General features: G+C 42.1%; 2 protein-coding genes across 3 annotated transcripts in view; one reads left to right on the forward strand and one right to left on the reverse strand.

Moving 5' to 3' along the window:
* Positions 1 to 17: 17 nt before the first annotated feature.
* On the forward strand, positions 18 to 6,672 carry MRPL27 (mitochondrial ribosomal protein L27). Its single transcript, XM_067463778.1, has 4 exons — positions 18 to 130; positions 1,496 to 1,618; positions 3,342 to 3,409; positions 6,234 to 6,672. Exons 1-4 carry the CDS (start codon positions 67 to 69, stop codon positions 6,438 to 6,440), a joined length of 462 nt encoding a protein of 153 aa, XP_067319879.1. The 5' UTR covers positions 18 to 66; the 3' UTR covers positions 6,441 to 6,672.
* A 1,350-nt stretch (positions 6,673 to 8,022) lies between these two features.
* LOC132768656 (uncharacterized) overlaps positions 8,023 to 21,124 on the reverse strand; it is a 35,730-nt gene continuing 22,628 nt past the window's right edge. For both annotated transcript variants that reach the window (XM_060764751.2, XM_060764750.2), the window contains exons 4-5: positions 15,506 to 15,670; positions 8,023 to 11,514 (exon numbers count right to left, since the gene is read on the reverse strand). In XM_060764751.2, the coding sequence (XP_060620734.1) occupies positions 11,368 to 11,514; positions 15,506 to 15,670 (312 nt within the window). In that variant the 3' untranslated portion in view covers positions 8,023 to 11,367. The remainder of the gene's footprint in view (positions 11,515 to 15,505; positions 15,671 to 21,124) is intronic.

A 21,124-nucleotide genomic window follows, 5' to 3' on the forward strand; every position in this document is an offset into this window, starting at 1 on the left:
GGGAAGAGGCGGCCTTTCCGAGGAGGAGGAGGAGGAGGAAGAGGAGGAGGAGAAGGGCAAGGCGGGATGGCGCTGCAGCTGCTGGGCCGGCTGTCCTTCTTGCCCTCGGGCCCAGCCTCCGGTGGGCAGTGTGAGTCAGGCAGGGGGGAAGGAACTCAACTGTTCTCAGCTTTCATTTTATTTTCCAACTAGCCATCCCCTGCCACGCGTTGCTGTGGCCCAGTCTGGTGATCTGGAAAATAAAGTAATGAGAAAGTGTTGGTTTCTAATATGTGTAATTCCTTTATGCTTGTGGGTAAACAGTATTTCTTGTTGTTTCTTTGCCAGTGTTGATGTGGAGCGTGTCTGGTTTGCCTTCTCTGGAATATGCAACATATCATAGTCCTTCTTTAAGGGTCTCTTTCAAATCTATGATACTATACCTGTGTGTGAGAGAGAGAATCATATCTATCTATCTATCTATCTATCTATCTATATTTATGACTGGATGGCTCTTTGCCAGGAGGGCTCTGATTACATTTTCTTGCCCTGGTGAAGAGAGTTGGACTGGATGGCCTTGAGTATTTTCTGTTGGTCATGGGGGTTCTGTGTGGGAAGTTTGCTCCATCTCTGTTGTTTGTGGGTTTCAGAATGCTCTTTAATTGTAGTGAACTATAAATCCCAGTAACTACAAATCCCAAATGCCATGGTCTATTTCCTCCAAACTCCATCTGTGTTCATATTTGGGCATATGGAATATTCGTGCCAAGTTTGGTCCAGATCCATCATTGTTTGAGTCCACAGTGCTCTCTGGATGTAGGTGAACTACAACTCCCAAACTCAAAGTCAATGCTCACCAAACCCTTCCAGTGTGTTCTGTTGGTCATGGAAGTCCTGTATGCCATGTTTGGTTCAATTCCATCATTGGTGGAGTTCAGAATGCTCTTTGATTGTAGGTGAACTATAAATCCCAGCAACTACAACTCCCAAATGTCAAGGTCTATTCCCCTTAAACTCCATCTGTGTTCATATTTGGGCACATAGAATATTCGTGCCAAGTTTGGTCCAGATCCATCATTGTTTGAGTCCACAGTGCTCTCTGGATGTGGGTGAACTACAATTCCCAAACTCAAGGAAATGTCCACCAAACCTTTCCAGTTTTTTCTATTGGTCATGGGAGCCCTGTGTGCTAAGTTTGGCCCAATTCCATCATTGGTGGAGTTCAGAATGCTCTTTGATTGTAGGTAAAATATAAATCCCAGCAACAACAATTCCCAAATGACAAAATCATTATTATTTTTTTTACTTGAGGACATACATTGGGTTGTTAGGTGTCTTGTGTTCAAATATGGTGTCAATTCCCCCAGTGGTTTTTGAGTTCTGATGGTATCACAAATGAACATTACATTTTTATTTATATAGATGTTTACTATTAATGGGGTTTCTTCTTCATTATACATAGTTGTCAGTTGGGGACAGTTTCATGACTCTCTCTCTCTCTCTCTTTCTGACACAGTATGGGCCGTTTCCCCCCTGACTGCAGTGGCAGTGAGGTTTGCATCCAAAAAGAGTGGAAGCAGCTCCAAAAACCGTGGTGGGAAAAGTCCTGGGAAACGCTACGGCTTCAAAAAAATGGATGGTAAGTCACTGGCTCCATTATCCAAGTACTTCCCAGGATTTGGAGAACTGCATTCGCCCACTGCAGGGATTCTGGTTACACTGCATAGGCTGGTTCATTAAAGCCTGGGTTTGTATTCATCTTACTTCTCTTTGGGGCATAATTTAGGATATACCAGGGTTGGGCGAAAAGTAATGCCTCCACCTTCGTTACTTGGGTTTGGATGGGAATATTTTAATAAATCAAACACAGAAATAATCCTTAGAATGTACTCTTTAACTTCCACTATTCACTTTTTGACATAATCACCAGACAGTTGGATATATATCTGCCAACAATGAACAAAGTGCCTGAAGAAGTGAAGGCTGAGAGGAGATATGATAGCCATGTATAAATATGTGAGGAAGCCACAGGGAGGAGGGAGCAAGCTTGTTTTCCGCTTCCCTGGAGACTAGGACGCAGAACAATGGCTTCAAACTACAAGAAAGGAGATTCCATCTGAACATTAGGAAGAATTTCCTGACTGTGAGAGCCGTTCAGCAGTGGAACTCTCTGCCGCAGAGTGTGGTGGAGGTTCCTTCTTTGGAGGCTTTTAAACAGAGGCTGGATGGCCATCTGTCAGGGGTGCTTTGAATGCAATATTCCTGCTTCTTTGCAGGGGATTGGACTGGAGGGCCCACGAGGTCTCTTCCAACTCTATGATTCTATGATTCTAAGTTTTCTGAAGCTGTCAAAGAAGAAGTCAGCACTCTGTTTCTGCAACCAGCATCTCACAGTTTTCTCAACATCTTCATCAGAAGCATAATGATGACCACGCAGATCTTCTTTCATTATTGGGAACAGATGGAAATCAGACGGTGCTAAATCTGGACTGTATGGAGGATGTTGTATGGTGGTGAGGTCCAGTCTCTGAAGTTTCAAGTTTGTGTGCTTTCATTTCGAGGAATTGTTGGAGGCTACAGACAATGCCGTTCCTGTTGTCTGTTTTTGGTCAAAAGATATTTAGCTGCCTGCACACCTTCTATTTTATCAGCTTTATAATAATTTATGCAATCTTTTGATATGAAATAAATTTCAGGCGTCAGCATCTTGGGTACCCATCTTCCAATACCCAGGCAAAGCAATAATGTGACCCACACGTTCTTGTGAAATTCCGATTGTGCTTGAAATTTCTCTCTGAGTGATACAACCTTTGTCCTGAATCAGTCTATCAACCTTTTGCTTGTGAAACTCAGTGGTTGCTGTCACAGGGCGTCCAACTCTTTGTCACTTAAACTTTCTTGCCCAATGACGCACAGTACTCACATCAACAACTGTCACCATAAACAGCTTCTTTGATGAATCTCCTTTGGGGTGAAACCTTCTGCTGTCAAGAATTCAATGACTGCGCATTGCTTAAGTCGCATTGACCGACCATTTGCACAGGGTTCCATACTTCGCACTTTTAACAACACAGCCATTCAATACTAAGGCTTCCCGCCACAATGGAACTGTAGAGGAGTCGACTGAGCAAGCCAGCACCTGCTGCATACCAGTATTGCCATCTGTTGAGGAGTTATGAAGGTGAGGGCATTACTTTTCATTCAACCCTCATGTGAACAAGACAGAGCCTAGATCAACAACTAAGTTAGGTCTGGGCAAACCTCGGCTCTCCAGGTGTTTTGGACTTCAACTCCCACAATTCCTAACAGCTGGTAGGTTGATTGGTTTCTGATGTTCCTTACTTTGTGCTCCTTATTTGCAGGACAGTTTGTTCATGCGGGCAACATACTAGCAACACAGCGAGTGATTCGTTGGCACCCAGGGGCTCATGTAAGTTTTTTCCCCTCTCCACTATGAAGATGTTTCCCAACAATCCACACTTAATCCTGTACTGTCTCCGTTATCAAAGCTTTTGTTGTCCCTCATCTGTAAATTAGCAGTGTTGCATTACCAAGGTTCTCTTAGGTGCCGGGTTCCAATTAACCTCCTTATTGTTTATTCTCTTATCCAGGGGTCCTCAAACTAAGGCCTGGGGGCTGGATACGGCCCTCCAAGGTCATTTACCCGGCCCTCGCTCAGGGTCAACCTAAGTCTGAAACGACTTGAAAGCACACAACAACAACAATCCTATCTCATCAGCCAAAAGCAGGCCCACACTTCCCATTGAAATACTAATAAGCTTATATTTATTATAATTGTTCTTCATTTTAATTATTGTATTGTTTTAAAGTGGGTTTTTTTGCATTACAAATAAGATAATTATTTATTTATTTACTTTGCTTCTATACCGCTGTTCTCAGCCCGAAGGCGACTCACAGCGGTTCACAAGACACAGGATACAGCAGAATTCAAACACCAATATAAAACAGTTAATAACCTAATTTAATACACAATTAATACACAATTACTATGATGACCATTCACTAGCGTCTCGTCACTAAAAACAAGATATGTGCACTGTGCATAGCAATTCATTCATTTTTTTTTTCAAATTATAATCTGACCCTCCAACAGTTTGAGGGACTGTGACCTGGCCCTCTGTTTAAAATGTTTGAGGACCCCTGCTCTTATCTTTCAAGATTCTTTCTCTTGCCCCAGGGGAAGGGTAACCTCCCTTTGCCTTGCCCTAAGGTTGGTTGGGAACTAGTTATATTAACCAACAAAAGAATTGAAACTGGTTTCCTAGGAGCCTTTTGTTAGTATGAAAAGGATTGCACCACAGATTAAATGAAATCTGAGCTTGGACACATCGGCCTGAATAGGAGTGGGAAATACTGGGAACAGTATAGTTTCAGATCTTGGCCTGGATAGGAACCTGATAATAGTTGCTTTTAAGCAGGTCAGCAAGAGAATGATTGTATTTCATAGACTAAAGGACAAATTCCTGATGTGAGGTGATTCAGGGAGAAAGGGATGTTCTGTTTGCTGTTATTCCACAGCACAACTTGCAAGTATTTTTACAATTAAAGAAAAGAAAGAAAGAAAGAAAATAAGTGTGTCTATATTGGACCCGATGTATCCAACCTTCTTGACTTCTTCCAAAATAGATGAGGCTCAAATGAATTCAGTTCACCAAAGATGTGATCATAGAATCACAGAGTTGGAAGAGACCTCATTGGAAGAGTCCAATCCCATTCTGCCTAGAAGCAGGAAAATTGCATTCAAAGGACTCCCGACAGATGGCCATCCAGCCATTGTTTAAAAGCCTCCAAAGAAGGAGCCTCCACCACACTCTGGGGCAGAGAGTTTCACTGCTGAACAGCTCTCAGAGTCAGGAAGTTCTTCCTAATGTTCAGGTGGAATCTCCTTTCCTGTAGTTTGAAGCCATTTTTCCATGTCGTAGTCTCCAGGGCAGCAGAAAACAAGCTTTCTCTCTCCTCCCTGTGACTTCCTCTCACGGATTTATATATGGCCCTCATCATGGACACATTTCGGCTTGTCAACATCTTCCTTAAATTGCAGTGCCCAGAACTGGACACAGTGTGATTCCAGGTGTCCTCTGACCAAGGCGGAATAGAATGGTTAAATCAGTTAATGTATAGATGTTTTGGAAAAGGGATTAGATTTGGCCATCCACATACAATGTGCATTGCAGTAAGAATGTCCTCAGGTCGCCCAAACATAACCTTGAAGCCAACCACTTGGACCTGTGCAAAATAATGGCTGGGGATAAAATCAAGCAGAAGGTGAATGAGGGTAGTGCTTGAATCCATCCTGTGAATCACACACTTGGATGACCTACATATGCAAATACTGTACAGTCAATGAAAAATTATGGGCCCAGGAGTCCAACAGCCTAGATTGAGAAGGGGAAGTGAGAGTCTTGTTTTTACAGCTGTCGGGCTGTGGAATCCAGAAACCTTTGCTGCAGATCATAAACAATGTTTTCTTCCTGCCCCTGTGCAGTGCAATTGAAGAGAGATGTCTGTCTTCAATACTACACAAGGGCAGGAGAAGGTGAGAGATTCCCTGACAAGAAAAGAACAAGGAAGTGGACAGGGAACACTAGTATTTAGTAACACTTTCATAGTAACTTGGCCTCCTGTGATGATGAAGGGCTGCCAATGGCTGCATTTAATTCCAGGCACCTCATGGATATGAAGCCAGGTACAATCTAAGGCAGTGGCACACAACCTGTGGCTCTCCATTCAATGCCGTTTTTTGGTTGGGACAAAGAACAGAAAGGAGATGTACATATATTATGTTGTGTTGACATCCAGTTGAACATCCAGTTTGTCAGCACCTCGGAGTTGCCAGCCACAGGGGGTGCTGTCACTCCATCCTCTATGACAAAGATCCATCAGAACTTACTTCTGCTTTTAGGTCACCTGCATTCTTTGATTTTTTTTCCTTTATGGAGTCATAAAATACCTCCCCAGCATTAGCGGTACCTAATTTCTGTAATTACAGCTGTAAGCTATTTTCGAACTGCTTAGGTAAACAGTGAGCAGGGCCAACAGTCAGATGCTTACGCAGACCCGGGACTTCAAACTTGCAAACTTTTGGTTGGTAGATCTTATAATTGCTGGTGATTTACCAGCTGTGCCAAAGCCCTGGCCAAGGTGCTGATATTAGTCATTTGGACATGATCCATGTAAGCAGCCCTAGATGTTAAGTTACCTCCTTTGTAACAACTTCCCCTTTTCACCATCAGGTGGGGATGGGCTGCAACAAGTGGCTGTATGCACTTGAAGATGGGATTGTGCGATACACCAAGGAAGTCTATGTGCCACGCCCCCGTCACGAGGAAAGCAAAGACGTCATCTGCCAGTTGCCCAGAGGAGCAGTGCTTTATAAAACGTTCATCAATGTAGTCCCCACGGTTGAGGTGGGGAGCTTTAAGTTGGTCAACATGCTGTAAGATTGCCCAGAAGATACCAGCCAAGAACTTGCTCAGGGAGATCTGACCCCCAGCAACCATCAGTTCTGTCCTTCCGAGTGACTTGCTTCAGTTACTTACTGTTCCCTGAGCCATGGCTGAGGAAGACTGGGCATCTTTACCATACTGTCAAGAGCAATTTCTGTATTGTAAAGGATGTATATTTATATATCTGACTAACCCAATGAAATAAATGTTGTTTTCTAAAATACAAGGGCAATGCTACCATAATTAATTGGCAGGTTATGGTTTGAAGCTTTCTCTATCGATATATTTGCAGAATAGGTACTGGAGGTTACTGCCATAATGTGAACCATGGAAGGGATAGGTTTAGGGCAGAGCTTGGCAAAGTAACCTTTTTGAACAACAGCTGCCAGAATCCTTCAGCCAGCATGGTCACTGCTTTGGAGTTTCACCTTTAAAAGGGACTTATCAGAACCATTGTGCTTCTCAGCAACAGTTTTCAACTGCAGCCTGCATCTCTGCAGGCATCCAAAATGACTTTTGATCTCCATACAGATAGGTCTGGGTGGGGAGTGCACGAGTCCTTTGCATATCTCAGTGTATAGGAGCCACAGTCTCACAATGGGTTAAACCCATGTGCTGGCTGAACTGCTGACCTGAAGGTTGGCAGTCCAAATCCGCAAGACAGGTGAGTTCCCTTCTGGCAGCCCCAGCTTCCCATGCAGGGACATGTCACAGGATGGTAACATATCCGAACGTCCCCTGGGCAGTGTCTCTGTAGATGGCTGATTCTCTCACACCAGAAGCGACTGGCAGTATGTTCTCAATGGGCTAAGTAAACTTAACAGTAGGTGCAGGAGAAGCCTTAGCAGAAAGCCCTCCATCAATTTATTGTCTCACCAGAAACTTTGTGGGTATATATCACAATGGCATACAAAGTGGAAGACAACTATCTAGCACTTTTCAGTAAAAGTGGACATTTTTTTGCATTTCGGGGTCTCTGGAACTGGCATGGGCAACTTTCACAATCCCTTACTGTTACATAGCATAAATAAAAATGCAGTTCTCCAATACCTGGAGGATAATGCATTCTTTACCTCTATTCCTGAGCGTGGCTGGAGTTTACTGTACTTTAACAGAAACTCAAATGAAACTCAAATGAAATAAACCACACAGGATGACCTAAATAGCTTGTTTCAACTGTAATCTTGCTATGGCTTTCACATGTTCACACATGATATGAGAGCTCTTGTCAAACTCTGGCTATTTGTTATCTCAGTTCTATTATTCTGAACTTTAAATGATGGCCAGTCTTCTAAACAGTACAGAAATTCAATACTTCCGGGTATAATGCTGCCCTCTAGTGTTTGCTAGTGTTATTGCATTTTGATAGCATTCCAAGGCACCAGATTCCAATTGATCTTAGAAATTAAGCCGGATCAGCCCTGGACAGTAACTGAATGGGAGAATGCCAACAAGGGTCAGATGGTGTAGGCTATACTTCACAGCAAAGAACTGGAAAAACTACAGGGTATTTCAAAATGATGGACCCGATTTCAAAGCAGTGTATTTCACTGGCAACATTGTACAAATACACAAAAAGGTACAAACATTTTAATGAATTATAAAGTTATCACATTTTAGCCCAAAACAAATCTGAACAATGACCCCGCAAATGGAGAATATCTCATTGGGCCTTAGGCCTTGCGAATGATGACAGGCCAAGAGCTGGCTGTGTCTTGGGAGAGGCATTTGGTGGGAACCCTTTGAAATTCAGTCTGTTCCCAACCTTCTCAAGTGCTAACAGTTTCATTCATGGATGGTTCATGGTTGCAGAAATATAACAACTTCTAATTGAGTCCATCTTTTTGAAATATTCAGCATTTCTGAGTATTTATTGCCTGTGAGGTTCATGGGGTTGCTGTAACATGTGTCAAACTGAAGGCCTGCAGGCTGAATGCATCCTGCCATCTCATTTTATGTGGCCCTCCAGATGCTGGACTACAACCCCTATATTCCTCATTATTAGATATTGATTAGTCCTGATAGGAGTTGTAATGCAAAGACATCTGGAAAGCTGCAGTGTGTTCTGTTTAGTCAGAACTGAATTTAGGTATAAGGCTTGTGGATATGATGTCTGTCATTGTCCTTTAACCCTTCCCCAGCCTCAGAGCCTTAAATGCATTTGGGTTGCAATTCCCATTAGCCCTGGTCTGAATGGCAGATAATGAAAAATGATGGGAGTTGCCCTACAATAACATCTCAGCACCCAAACAGTGTACAAACTAAAGAGCACCAATCACTATGTAAAAATGATGTTTGGCTTTCTATCCTCCATCCATGGATTCAGTGGCCCATTGAAGGCAACCATAAGGCTGATGTGGCCCTCAATGAAAATGCATTTGACACCCCTGCTGTAAGTCAACAGGTGACTTGAAGGCATAAACACATAGACCACTGAGAATACCCACCAAAGATCAATTTTTCTGATGATAATCAGGACATGTAAGAGTGAGTTCGTACACAATAAAACATTCAAAAACGCAGGAAGATTGATTTTCATGCAGTTTTTGATAAAGAGCTATGGCTAAACCCAACTATTGCATTGAGAATACTAAATTGTTCCAGCCAATGGTAATTTTTTCTTTATGGCAGAGGTGCGTACCTCAGTTTTTGTATCACAACTCTGACAATCCCTTACAATTGGTCATGCAGGATTGAGGTGATGGGAGTTGTAGGCAAACACAGACTGACTCTCAGCCATATAACAAATTAGAGACAAGCCTCAGGCATATGCACTCTGACTACAGCTATTCCTTAATCTCTGTTATTTACAGCAAAGCAGTTGGTTGCTATTGCTGTAAAACCATGGTTAAAACTTGTCCTTCAGAGCAGGAGCTGAAGCTGCAATATTTTGCTCATCAAAAGAAAGCCATTCTTTTACAGTGGCATCACATAGTTCAGGAGAGGGAAGGGAGCCTTAGAATCATAATTGGAAGAGACCTCATGGGCCATCTAGTCCAAACCCGTTCTGCCAAAAAGCCGGAAAATTGCATTCAAGGCACCGCCAACAGATGGCCATTCAGCTTCTGCTTAAAAGCCTCCAAATAAGGAGCCTCCACCACACTCTGGGGCAGAGAGTTCCACTGCTGAACAGCTCTCACAGTCAGGAAGTTCTTCCTAATGTTCAGGTGGAATCTCCTTTCTTGTAGTTTGAAGCCATTGTTCCGCGTCCTGGTCTCCAGAGCAGCAGAAAACAAGCTTGCTCCCTCCTCTATGATTTACCCTCACATACTAATACAAGCCCAAATCATGTCTCCTCTCAGCCTTCTCTTCTGCAGGCTAAACATGCCCAGCTCTTTAAGCCGCTCCTGATAGGGCTTGTTCTCCAGATCCTAGATCATTTTAGTCACCCTCTTTTGGACACATTCCAGCTTGTCAACATCTCCCTTCAATTGCAGTGTCCAGAATTGGATAGATACAGTATTCCAGGTGTGGTCTTATCAAGGCAGAATAGAGGGGTAGCATGACTTCCCTGGATCTAGACACTAGACTCCTATTGATACAGGCCAAAATTCCATTGGCTTTTAAAGCCACTGCATGAAATTGTTGGCTCATGTTTAACTTGTTGTCCACGAGGACTCCAAGATCTTTTTCACACATACTCTCGAGCCAGGCGTCCCCCAATCTGTATCTTTGTAGCTCATCTGCTGAGATAACGTCCCCATACTGCCTTCCCTTCTCTTTAACCTCTGTAATGCGACGCCTCCACTAGTCACAAAAGGGTGGAGCCCAGATGCAACTTCATGGATCTGTTCCTGAGCTTTACCAAATCCACAGAAAGGCATAAACAAATCCAATACAAAAAATGTTTTGGTAACTTAACAATGGCAGTTATTTCCTGATCAGATTACTCTATGTTTTAAATGATGGCATTAGGAACATTTCCAAAGCTTATTCGCCAAACAAAAATAAAAACCCAAATAATAAAAATCAGATTCAAGCCGAATAAGATTGTCCTAGCTCCAAGTGACAAACAATCAAGGAGAGTAATGAACAATAGGAATGAAGAAAAATAGCTCTTGACACCTTACTCCCCTCCGGGGGGAAATTCCAAGTCTCTGCACACCACCCTTTTTCTGATATGGCTTGGCCCTAAACTTCAGATAGTGTGGATTCTTGAGATCAGAGAAGGTTGCTGCAGAAGCTCCAGATTCTGTCCTCTGTTGATCCATTCATCTTGTTTGGCCTCACAAAACCGCCCAGCAGTTGAAAGAAGATGAAAAAGAAGAATCCCACCCTAATGTCTCCAATACCTCATTCTGTCACTTTGATTCTGTCACCCATTCCTGCCGTGTTGATTGCTGTCAAGAAGACCAACAATTCAGTAGAACATTCTCTCTGTAAGGGTTAATACTCTGAAAGTCTGGGAAATGCTCTCACACACACAAACAGAAGAACTCTTTGGCCAGAAAGTTTGAGTTTCTCTCAAGTAACAAGATGGAGCATCTCATTAGCTTTTTTCAATGTTTGACCCAGGTACCCAAAGGCAATTCCTGCAATGGTTCCATATGTCTTATAAGTTCCTATGGCAAAAATATTCCCCTGAGTTCAATGATTCCAGCCCTCTTTGCTGCACTATGGGATTCAGTGTATCTCTAGACCTTCCTGGCACAGATTCCTCCAGTCTTGGATACTATCAAAAGTAAAAATAATAAAGAAATTTTTCCCAGGTCATGGTTTCAACTGTCCAGTTGTCCTCAGGTTCATGTCCAAACAGAACAGGAGAGCCTCAAGTGTTAGTTCTTGGTGATGGGGAAACAGTAAAAGGGAAATGTGGCAGCTGTAGAGGGAGTTTGGACGAGAGGGAAAAAAGGAGTGGCAGGTGGCACTATAAAATTGTGTCCCAAATTGCCACATCTGTTGAGGGGAACCAATGTCACACCTATACTGATGTGTTTCTTTGCATTGTGTATGTGGGTGAAGCTTGAAGCATGTCCGGCAAGCTGTGTCCAGCTGACAGCTCTGAACCCACGTCTGTTCCTGATAAGGCTGAAGGATACTGCAGGGCCTGCTCATAGGGAGGTGGTAACTGTAAGAAAAAGAAGAAAGAGCCCATTATGCCTCCAAATACAGCACAGAAACTTCCACTCTGCCTTGCCTTATCTAAATATTAGCTTTAGCATCAAATCAGTACCATGCTACTTTATCCTACTAGCCTTCACCAGATGTCAACTTGGTTACATTGGGATCAGGAGGTCTATGGACTCAAGGTTGAATGTGTGTACAGAGTCTTACACAAATGTGTTGCCCAACACCTCCAAGTTACACGGGCCCAGAATCTGTGATCATTGGTCAATGCACATGAGCCTGCTGGAAGTGCAAAACACCAAGAGGACTAGACTTTGGAAATCCCTGTTGCATACTTTTTCATTCCTCTTCAATTTAATTTTTAATTATTTTATTGCATAGGAATTTTGTGGAATTTTGCTACTTTGTTCTGGGTTTTTTGGTTTTACCATTTTTAATGACATTTTATTATACAATGTCTCTCACACACAATCAGAACAGTGTACTTTTTTATACATCAAATAAGCAGTATATTGGGAAAGCCTAGTAGTCTAGTCAACAACAGAACATGCTACTGATGAACATCTGTACTGCTGTTGAACTACCATCAGACAATTTCCCTGAACTAAGATGCCTGATTGCCCAGGAGAAAAATATTTCTGGTATGTTATTCGCAGTGGTATTAAAGAAGGAAGCTTTGACAGTTGTCACACAGAGATGAGAAGTATATGTGCCAAGAACCCTATCTTTTACACCACCATTAACAAGAGGGAGTCCTGTTCTCTTGTCACCTGGTTGCCTTACTACTGAGATGGAATCCAACATGCCATTGACAATGTTCACCTGTACAGCTAAAAGTTATAGACCTGGAAAGAATGTGAACTAAGATTATAGAATGCGTGAGTAAAATATCCTCCACACTGGGACTACAAATCACATCAGCACCAGCCAAGTACAAGAAAAGATGGTAGCTATAGCCCAACACCTGAAGTACAACGATCCTGCATTCCTGTTCCCTGGACTAAAGGTAACTGCAGGACAGAAGTAAATTCAATAGGCAGTTGTAGACAAGAGAACATTTACAAACAAGGAATCAACATTAGCTGCAGGCCTTGTCTGTTTTGTTGTTCATTAGGTTTATAGCAGAGTAGCGTTTGGACAAGGAGCATAGATATGTTCTTTCCCTCTTCATCCCCTCAAGTGCAGGCTTTGGGGGGATAACCACTTCCAGAATCCCCAGCTAGTATGATCACTGAAAACTCCTTCGAAGTATAGTGTGTTGTTATTTGCCATCACGTAAACTTCGACTTATGATTGAGATACTTTCATGAGATCTGGTCATCAACAGCACCACTTAGGTCTTGTAAGCTCAGGGCTGTGGTTCCCTGGGTAGAATCAATCCATCTATAAATATCTCATTACATTACTTTCCCTGCTGCCTTCTGTTTTATCAAGCATCATTGTTTTTTCCAGTGAAGTTGCAGATGCCATTCTGTACACACACACACACACACATAATTTCTAAGGTCTGCCACCCAAAGCTGTTGCCATCTGTGTCTGTCCCTCTCTCTGCTCCGGGCTATGCAATGATATTCAATCCACCATGGACCAATTCCTATCTGATGAAAGAGCCTATTGTGCTGTACCCTGTTCTACCTGAGGGTCTTAGAGGTTGTCTTTCCTGGCAAATGACGAGATCACAATCATTCTTATATGACTGCCAGCCCATCAGGCTTCTCTCAGAGCCAGAGCCCAAGACAAATAAATCCCAGAATTGGGCAGACAATATGCTTGGTAGGGTGGGATGAAGGCTGTATGAGGAGGAGTTAGGACTATCTGCTGAAGAGCAGAAGCATGAGGGCAGAGTGCAAACACCTGAAGCTAGAAACTCCCAAGTTAAAACATTATTTTCAACACGTACTCCTGGCTTATCTACTTTGGGTTTCCCCTTATCTAAACCAGGGGCTATTCTTAGGATCAGCTATCTGCAGAAAGCACTCTAAGCACATAACATAAATTGTAAGTGGTGCTAAGGGTGCTGATTGCTGTGGTTATTCATTCATATACAAGGTGTAAGGCTCAAGGTCATTGGAAAAACCAGGAGCAGAACTTGAATCTGTCAAAACTCTCCACCTCTGCGTAGGCTGGATCTACGCTGCCCTATATCCTAAGATCTGATCCCAGATTATCTGCTTATCCCAGATTATCTGGTTATGTAGACTCACATAACCCAATTCAAAGCAGATACTGGGATCAAATCCTGGGATATAGGACAGTGTAGAATTTATTTATTTATTTACGACATTTATATGCTGCCCTTCTCACCCTGAAGGGGGCTCAGAGCAGTTTACAAGAAATATATACATACAATATATTATATCATTAGCATAGTACAATATCAGTATTAAATATTACCATATTGTACTATACCATTATATTGTAATATTATTAGTAATATTATATGTAATATAAATATATAATTATAATATCATATTATTAGTAGTAGTATATTGTATTACACTATAATATAAATATTATATGTATATACAGGGTGAGGCAGCATAACTTCCTTTTTTAAAATGCGCGCCATTCAGTTGGTTGAAGACATTGTGGAGCGCTAGTGGTCTCGTTTGAGAGGCGGGAGTATAAAGTTTTGTCCTGACACAGTTCAGTCGCCATCATGCGTTGGAACAGTGAGGAGAATGCTTTTGCCTTTGAGGCCTACTTTTCGAGCGGATCTGGAGTGGCCGGCCCACTCTCCAGATTTGGCCCCTTGTGATTTTTTTCTATGGGGTTTTTTGAAATCCCGTGTATATGTGAACCATCCAAGGACCCTACAAGATTTGAAGACCAACATCCAGGAAGAACTTGCTAACATAACGCCTGGTATGCTGGCAAGAGTCATGACAAATGCCAGAAATCGGTTTACTCAGTGTATGGAGAATGGGGGATGTCACATACCTAATTTGATATTCAAAACTACATAAAACAAAACTTTAGGTATGCGCCTACATTATAATTTTTTTTTAAAAAATTCTGATTCATACAATGGGTTTTATTAAGTTTTGAAAAAGGAAGTTATGCTGCCTCACCCTATACAATATATTATATTACATTATATTATATTATTAGAATAGCACAGGAGACATGGTGGAACTGTCCCCTGGCCCCCTCTCTCTTCACTCTGGCCCAGAGCGGCAGAGCCTTAGTGTCCCAAACAGATTTACAGGTAACTGAATGGGAGTAAGTCTCCACTTGGTAAAAGCAGGCAATGCTGGACTCATGGATTGAATTAACAGAAGGCAGCTTCATCTGTTCAAAGTGAGTCAGTGTGGCTTGCTTTCGGCAAAGCATGCTTTGGCTTGGAGCCTTAGTGTTTCGGAGACCTGGCAACAAATAAGAGCAGAACAGGGAAGGGGAAGACTGAAATCCCTATAGTTATCCATATACAGTTACCTTGTATTAATCCTGGCAAGATGAAGGACTTCCAAGGAAACAAAGATTTGAAATGTCCTGATGCCTCATGTGCAAATAAAAGAGATCTGAGAGCAGTGACAGAAAAAACCTTCCTGTGCAACAAAGGAGCCCAATTCTATGGCAATTAATTCTACATGATCAGCTGATGTAGAGTTAGATTTGGCACACACTAGGCACAGCAAGGTGTGTATGTAAAACATTGACACAGGCAAGCATTTGTCTTATGGCTGCCCTCTTGTCTGTTTGGTCTTCTCCCAGAAGACAGAAATGCTGCTTCTTAAAAGATACAGGATGAATCATTAACTTGAAGGATTGTAAACAAGTGACTTAGAATTGGAGTCTCTTGGAACACTGTGTTCCTTCCTCCAAGATAGAAAAAGCCACTGAAAAGATACAACAGAGTCCTGTGATTTCACAGTAGAGTATTAAAACAAGCTCAGCAGATAAAGCCCCAACAGGAGAGCTGTACCCCTTGATAATGGCAGGATGAATTTCCTCATAACCACTCACAAAGAGGCTTTCTGTAGGTTTTTTACCTCTTGGGAGACTTCAGCCCACAAGCCAAACCTTTCGGCAATCATGTGGTGAATCTCCCGTTGCCGATCCTTCTTTCGCACACTCTCATAGCTTGGTAGACGCGGTTGCTCCCATGGAGGAAGCTGGTAGCTGCTGGGGGGTCCGACACAGAACAGCTCGTCACTCTAGAAATGTAAGGAAATTAATCAGAAATCATCACTTTGCTTAGCTGACTGAACTTTTAAGGAGCCATATGATTTGCTGGCATTAAGAACAGCCTCTACAGCACGGGTTCCCAATCTTTTTTTGACCAGGGACCACTCTCCGACATGCGTACCAAAAGGGCTACAAATCAGTTTTTGGTCAAATTTAGATTTGGTTATTTGTGGTGCTGATTCAGAAAATTGCATTGCATAGATCACATCAGCTTAAGTTTCTGATATAGAACATATGCCATCCAGTAGTTGCCATATTTAATAATCTAGAGCTGATGTGGTAGTAGTAATCTTTTGTGAGTAGTCAGCTTCTCCACTCCTGACATTGCTGTTGCCTTGGCACTATAAGAGAGTTTCGTTCCTACTAGAGTAGACCAATTAAATGGATCTACTCTAGTGAGGAAACTGCAACAGAATCAAGAAGGAAATCTCCAGATTTTAGCCCCTCACTAAGCATAAATTAGTTGTTTGGTTTAAGACAAAATTGTTGTTGTTATTGTTCATTTGTTCAGTAATTTCCGAGCTCCCTGTCGGCTGTCACTACCCCCAGCTCCTTCAAGGTCAATCCAGTCACTTCAAGGATGCCATCCATCCATCTTGCCCTTGGTCGGCCCCTCTTCCTTTTTAACACAAAATATTTAGAATACTTGTCACTTCTATGCAGCATCAGTGGTTGCTGGAAACAGTTTCCTGGGTACATTGCATAGGGCCCCAGTGGCAGAAAGCAATGGCTTTATCTGAACATATTTTTTGGTTTTAACACAAAATACTTAGAACCAAAAAAGATGTTCAGATAAAGCCATTGCTTTCTGCCACTGGGGCCCTATGCAATGTACCCAGGAAACTGTTTCCAGCAACCACTGATGCTGCATAGAGGTGACAAGTTTCATTTTGGAAGGTTAACCCTTCAATGGAGACTATTTTTTTCTTCCACTGAAATTTTCATTGGGGTCAGGAAAAACAAGAAGCATTGATTTGAATTGTCAACACAAGCTTAATCCTAAAACATCAGGATTTTCATTAGAATCACATAATGCTCCACCACTCAGATAATGTTATTTTTTAAAATTATAGTACCGAAGAGTTAAAGCACTTGCATTTGAACAGTATAACTTGAGTTCAGGGTGATGTTATTCCACTACCCTCTTCTTTTCAGGTCCTGAGCAAATAAGCCAAAACCAGTTCACAAAATCAGCCAAAGGTTCTAGGTGAGCCATCAAGATCGCCTAGAGTGGTCTGACAGTTCCACTGCAAAAGACTGCAATACAGTCAACACAAAGACTAGCCTTTCAGGCTCATCCACAGCTTACACAAGGAATGCTGAGATTTCCTCTGAGCAAGGCCTCAAGGCGCATGCATCATACTGGGCCTTCTTAAGTTTTATGCAAACCCAAACTAGACTGACCAGCAAACACACATGTTGAGAGCTAGTCTATGAGATCATTGACAAGCACCCCTATTTGTCTCATCTGTGTGCAATAAACATATTTGCCTGACTCATGCTCTTCACTTTAGGAATATGACATTTTAACTGTCTACCTGTGAAAAGATTGTGTACAAAGTGGCTTTTAAAAAAAAGCTCACTTCTTTCACAGGGCACGCTATTTTGAATATTGTACAGTATGAGTGTCAAAATGCATTATTTGCATAAGCCCACAGGAACAGGCTGCAAAATGCGACATCTGTGATGCCTCCTCCTCTCCCCATGATAATGAGGATAACAGAGATGCTTTGTTGAGGAGATACATTCAGGCAATACAGTTCAGGAAAAGATACACCCCACTGTTCAGTGGAGATCGGCTGCCAAGTCTTGTGGTTCAGCTGCATGTGTAGATGGGTTGTCAACTGAAACCACTAATAATTAGCCAATAATTAGCAGCAGTAAAACCTATAATTAGCAACAATAAAAATAAATGATCAAGCAGGAGTATAAACATTATCCTGATGTTTGCTGCAATGTTAGCAAATTAAGGCGCAAGTTCTGTGACTCGAATGAGAACCTTAATTCCATTGTTTATACCTCCTGCAACTCTAAACGAAGGGACAATACACCCTTTTCGTACTGAAGAAGGCACCATCCATAAGGCAGCACCACTTCCTTACTCCAGTGACTAGATTGCTGTGGGAGCATAAAGCTGTTGCTGATGCTTGAGCCAGCTTTTACAATTATTCTAGTATAGAAAGTGGGCATCTTGTGCCTCTCTGGAAGTTGTTGGCTGCAATTCATCTCAAGTCCAGCCAGAATAGTGAACGGTGAAGGATGATAGATGTTGGGAATGAGAAAACATTTGGAGAACCATATACTGCCCACTTTTGTATTATACAATGGGTCCAGTGCCTTTTAAAAAGAAAATCTCTTCTTATGGCACAGATAGCAAAGCAAGCCTATGCGCAGTTCCCAGGGGTTCCAATATGGCCACTATCCCCATTTACACATACCCCATTTCAAAACTAGTAAACCATTTTGGAAGTCTCTATCTAATCTGCTCTGTTTTTTTTACTGCACTGAAGATACCAGAGTGACCATTTCCAGTTGTGGGCTTTGCAGATTCAAGGTAAGCCATTATGCTTGTCACACATTCTCTGTTTAACGTCCCTCCAGAACAGGTTGTACCATGAAGCAAAAGCACAGCAGATGTGAGGTGCCATAAAAGGGCACCAAATTGTTAGTGATTTAAGTTGCAATTATTGTGTTTTGACTGCCAGAGAAACTAACAGATGCCTGCAGAATATTCTGTCCCTTGTGTCAAAGTAATTTCAGTTTAATTATGATGTGCTTTGACGGAGGTGAGTATGGGGTGGAAACATCATTTGCTGTTCCATCTCAAGCAGCACAGCATCTGAGACCAAGCCAACTGACTCCACAGACATGTGGAGAGAGTAAAAAAGCAAGGTCCTATGCAGGAGGATGTGATGATGATGTTGCTGTTATTGCTATAGTCCCACTTTCCCTCCAAATTGGGGCTTCTGGCAGCTCACAATTTGAAAGAACAATGTAATTAAAGCACATAAAAGGTTAGCATTAAATAGAATTATGCCATTTAAAACTGTTCACTCCTAAGTAAAAAGAATAAAATGCAATTTGAAGGATAAAAGGCTTTTAAAAATATTTCAATTAAAGCAATTCAACAGCCCCTAGCCCCTTCTTTGAAAACGTTATGTCTTAAAAGCCTGTCTACACCTGCTAATGGAAAGACAACAAAGAGAGGGACAGTCTGACCTTCAAGGGAAGGAAATTCCAGAGTGATGGGGGCAGCCACTGAGAAGGCCCTCTTTTGCATCTCCACAAACGGTACTTGTGATGCTGGTGGGACTGAGACAGGGACCTCTCCTGTGGATTTCAGGACTCAGGCAGATTTATACAAGGAGATGCTGTCTGCCAAATAATCTGCACCTCAGTCATGTGGTGCTTTATAGGTTATAACTAGCACTTTACATTCTGTCAAGAAACAAACGGGCAGGCAGAGGAGCTGTTGCAACAGGAGTGTAAGTATGGTCTCGGTAATTTGCCTTGGTGAACAATCTGGCTGTAGCTTTTTGGACCAGCTGGAGTTTCTGAACTCTCTTCAAAGGCAGCCACAAGTAGAGCAGGTTATAGTGCTGCAGACACAATGCAACGAAGGCATTCACTACAATGGCCAGATTGGATATTATAAGAAACAGGCACAGTTGGCGCACAGATTTAAATGTGCAGAACTACGTCTGGTGACTGTAAAAACCTAAGCCTCCAGGTTCAAAGCAGAGTCCAGGAGTAAACCCAAACTGTGGACTTATGTCTTCATGTGTTAGATGTTAACTTCATCTAACACAGGCTCAATCCTTCTTCCCTAATTGCCTTCTGATGTACCAAGAGCACTTCTGTCATGCCTGGATCACCATTCAGTTTGTTTACTCTCATCCCGTCTACTACTAATGGCAAACACTGGCTTTGGATTAGAACAGCCTTCTTGGATTGAGGTGGAAAAGAGTCATAGTTAGGTGCCAAATGTATATTGATGGCACCACTCTCCAAATCTCTGGATAATCCCTTCTAGTGACTTTATATATCTACATCCATAGTAGCAAGAAGGAGAAAATAAATCCCCAGGTCTCATCCCAGTAAAGTTGCCCAGAAGGAAACCATGTTCAATGGTACCAAAAGCTAGTGAGAGGTCCTGCACAACTAACAAGGCCATATTAATTCTGTCCAGTTCCCTGCTTAGGTCATCCACCAACATGACCAAAGCGGTCTTTGTTTTGTAACTAGGCCTGAAACTAGACAGAAATGGTTCTAGATAATCCATTTCATCCAGAAACAGAGTTGAAAAGCCACTACACACTCCAATCCTTTGGCAAAAACCGACGGGTTAGACACTGACTGATAATTATCCATTATAGAGGATTTAGGGTAATCTTTTCAACAAAGACTTCACAGCTGCCTCCTTTAGGCAAGCAGAGCTCTGTCTTATTGTAAGAGGCACTGACCCATTCTTTCATCCACTTAAGTAGTTCCTCTCTGGTCTGTTGTACGTTTTTTAGGCTGTATGGCCATGTTCCAGAAGCATTCTCTCCTGATATTTCACCTGCATCTATGGCAGGCATAAATGCAGGTGAAATGTCAGGAGACTGTTTCTGGAACATGGCCATACAGCCCGAAAAACTTACAACATCCCAGTGGATTCTGGCCATGAAAGCCTTCGACAATACCCCTCTGGTCTGTTTGATAAGCCAGGAAGGGCAAGAGAGCCAGCACATGTATAGTGGTTATCATCATTCCAATGACATCCACTCACATCCTCAGGCTGTACAAAGCTTTGTCTTATTGTAAAGTACCCAATAACACTGGACAAACCAAGACAGCATCCATTAAAATTATCATATTTACTCAAATCTAACCTCACTTTTTTGGCTAAATTACTTTCCCAAAATTAGGGTGCACATAAGATTTGCATAATATGGCAATCTTAGTGCTGAGCCAAAGCAAAAGGGGAAGCTACTTCAGGAGCACCCGGAGCTCCTATTTGAGAGACATCTTCTTTAATTTAATGATCATGGCTCAATGCTATTCAATGCTGGGATTTGTAGTTTGGTGAGGTATCAGCATTCTTTGGCAGTCCCATGATCCCAAACTACAGCATTGTGCAAGGATAGTTAAAGTGGATTCATTCTACAATATAGATGCACCCCAAGGTTTTATTTTCAATTGCTGAAAGCTTTGGCATTGTAGCACATTTGTTTTTAAAGAAGGAATTATAAGCATACAACCACTATAATGTGCACCTTTTTTGGCCAAATTACAAAGAGTGCACTTTTTTGCTGCTGTACATTACATTCGCCAGCAAATACTTTTTTTGGTTTTAGGGTTTTGAAAATTGAGGTGTACATTAGATTCAATTAGACTTCAGTAAATACGGGCAATTGCAGGGAGCTGTCCAGTGGTCTGCA

Source organism: Anolis sagrei, chromosome 2 (assembly GCF_037176765.1).
Source record: "Anolis sagrei isolate rAnoSag1 chromosome 2, rAnoSag1.mat, whole genome shotgun sequence".
NCBI lineage: Eukaryota > Metazoa > Chordata > Lepidosauria > Squamata > Dactyloidae > Anolis > Anolis sagrei.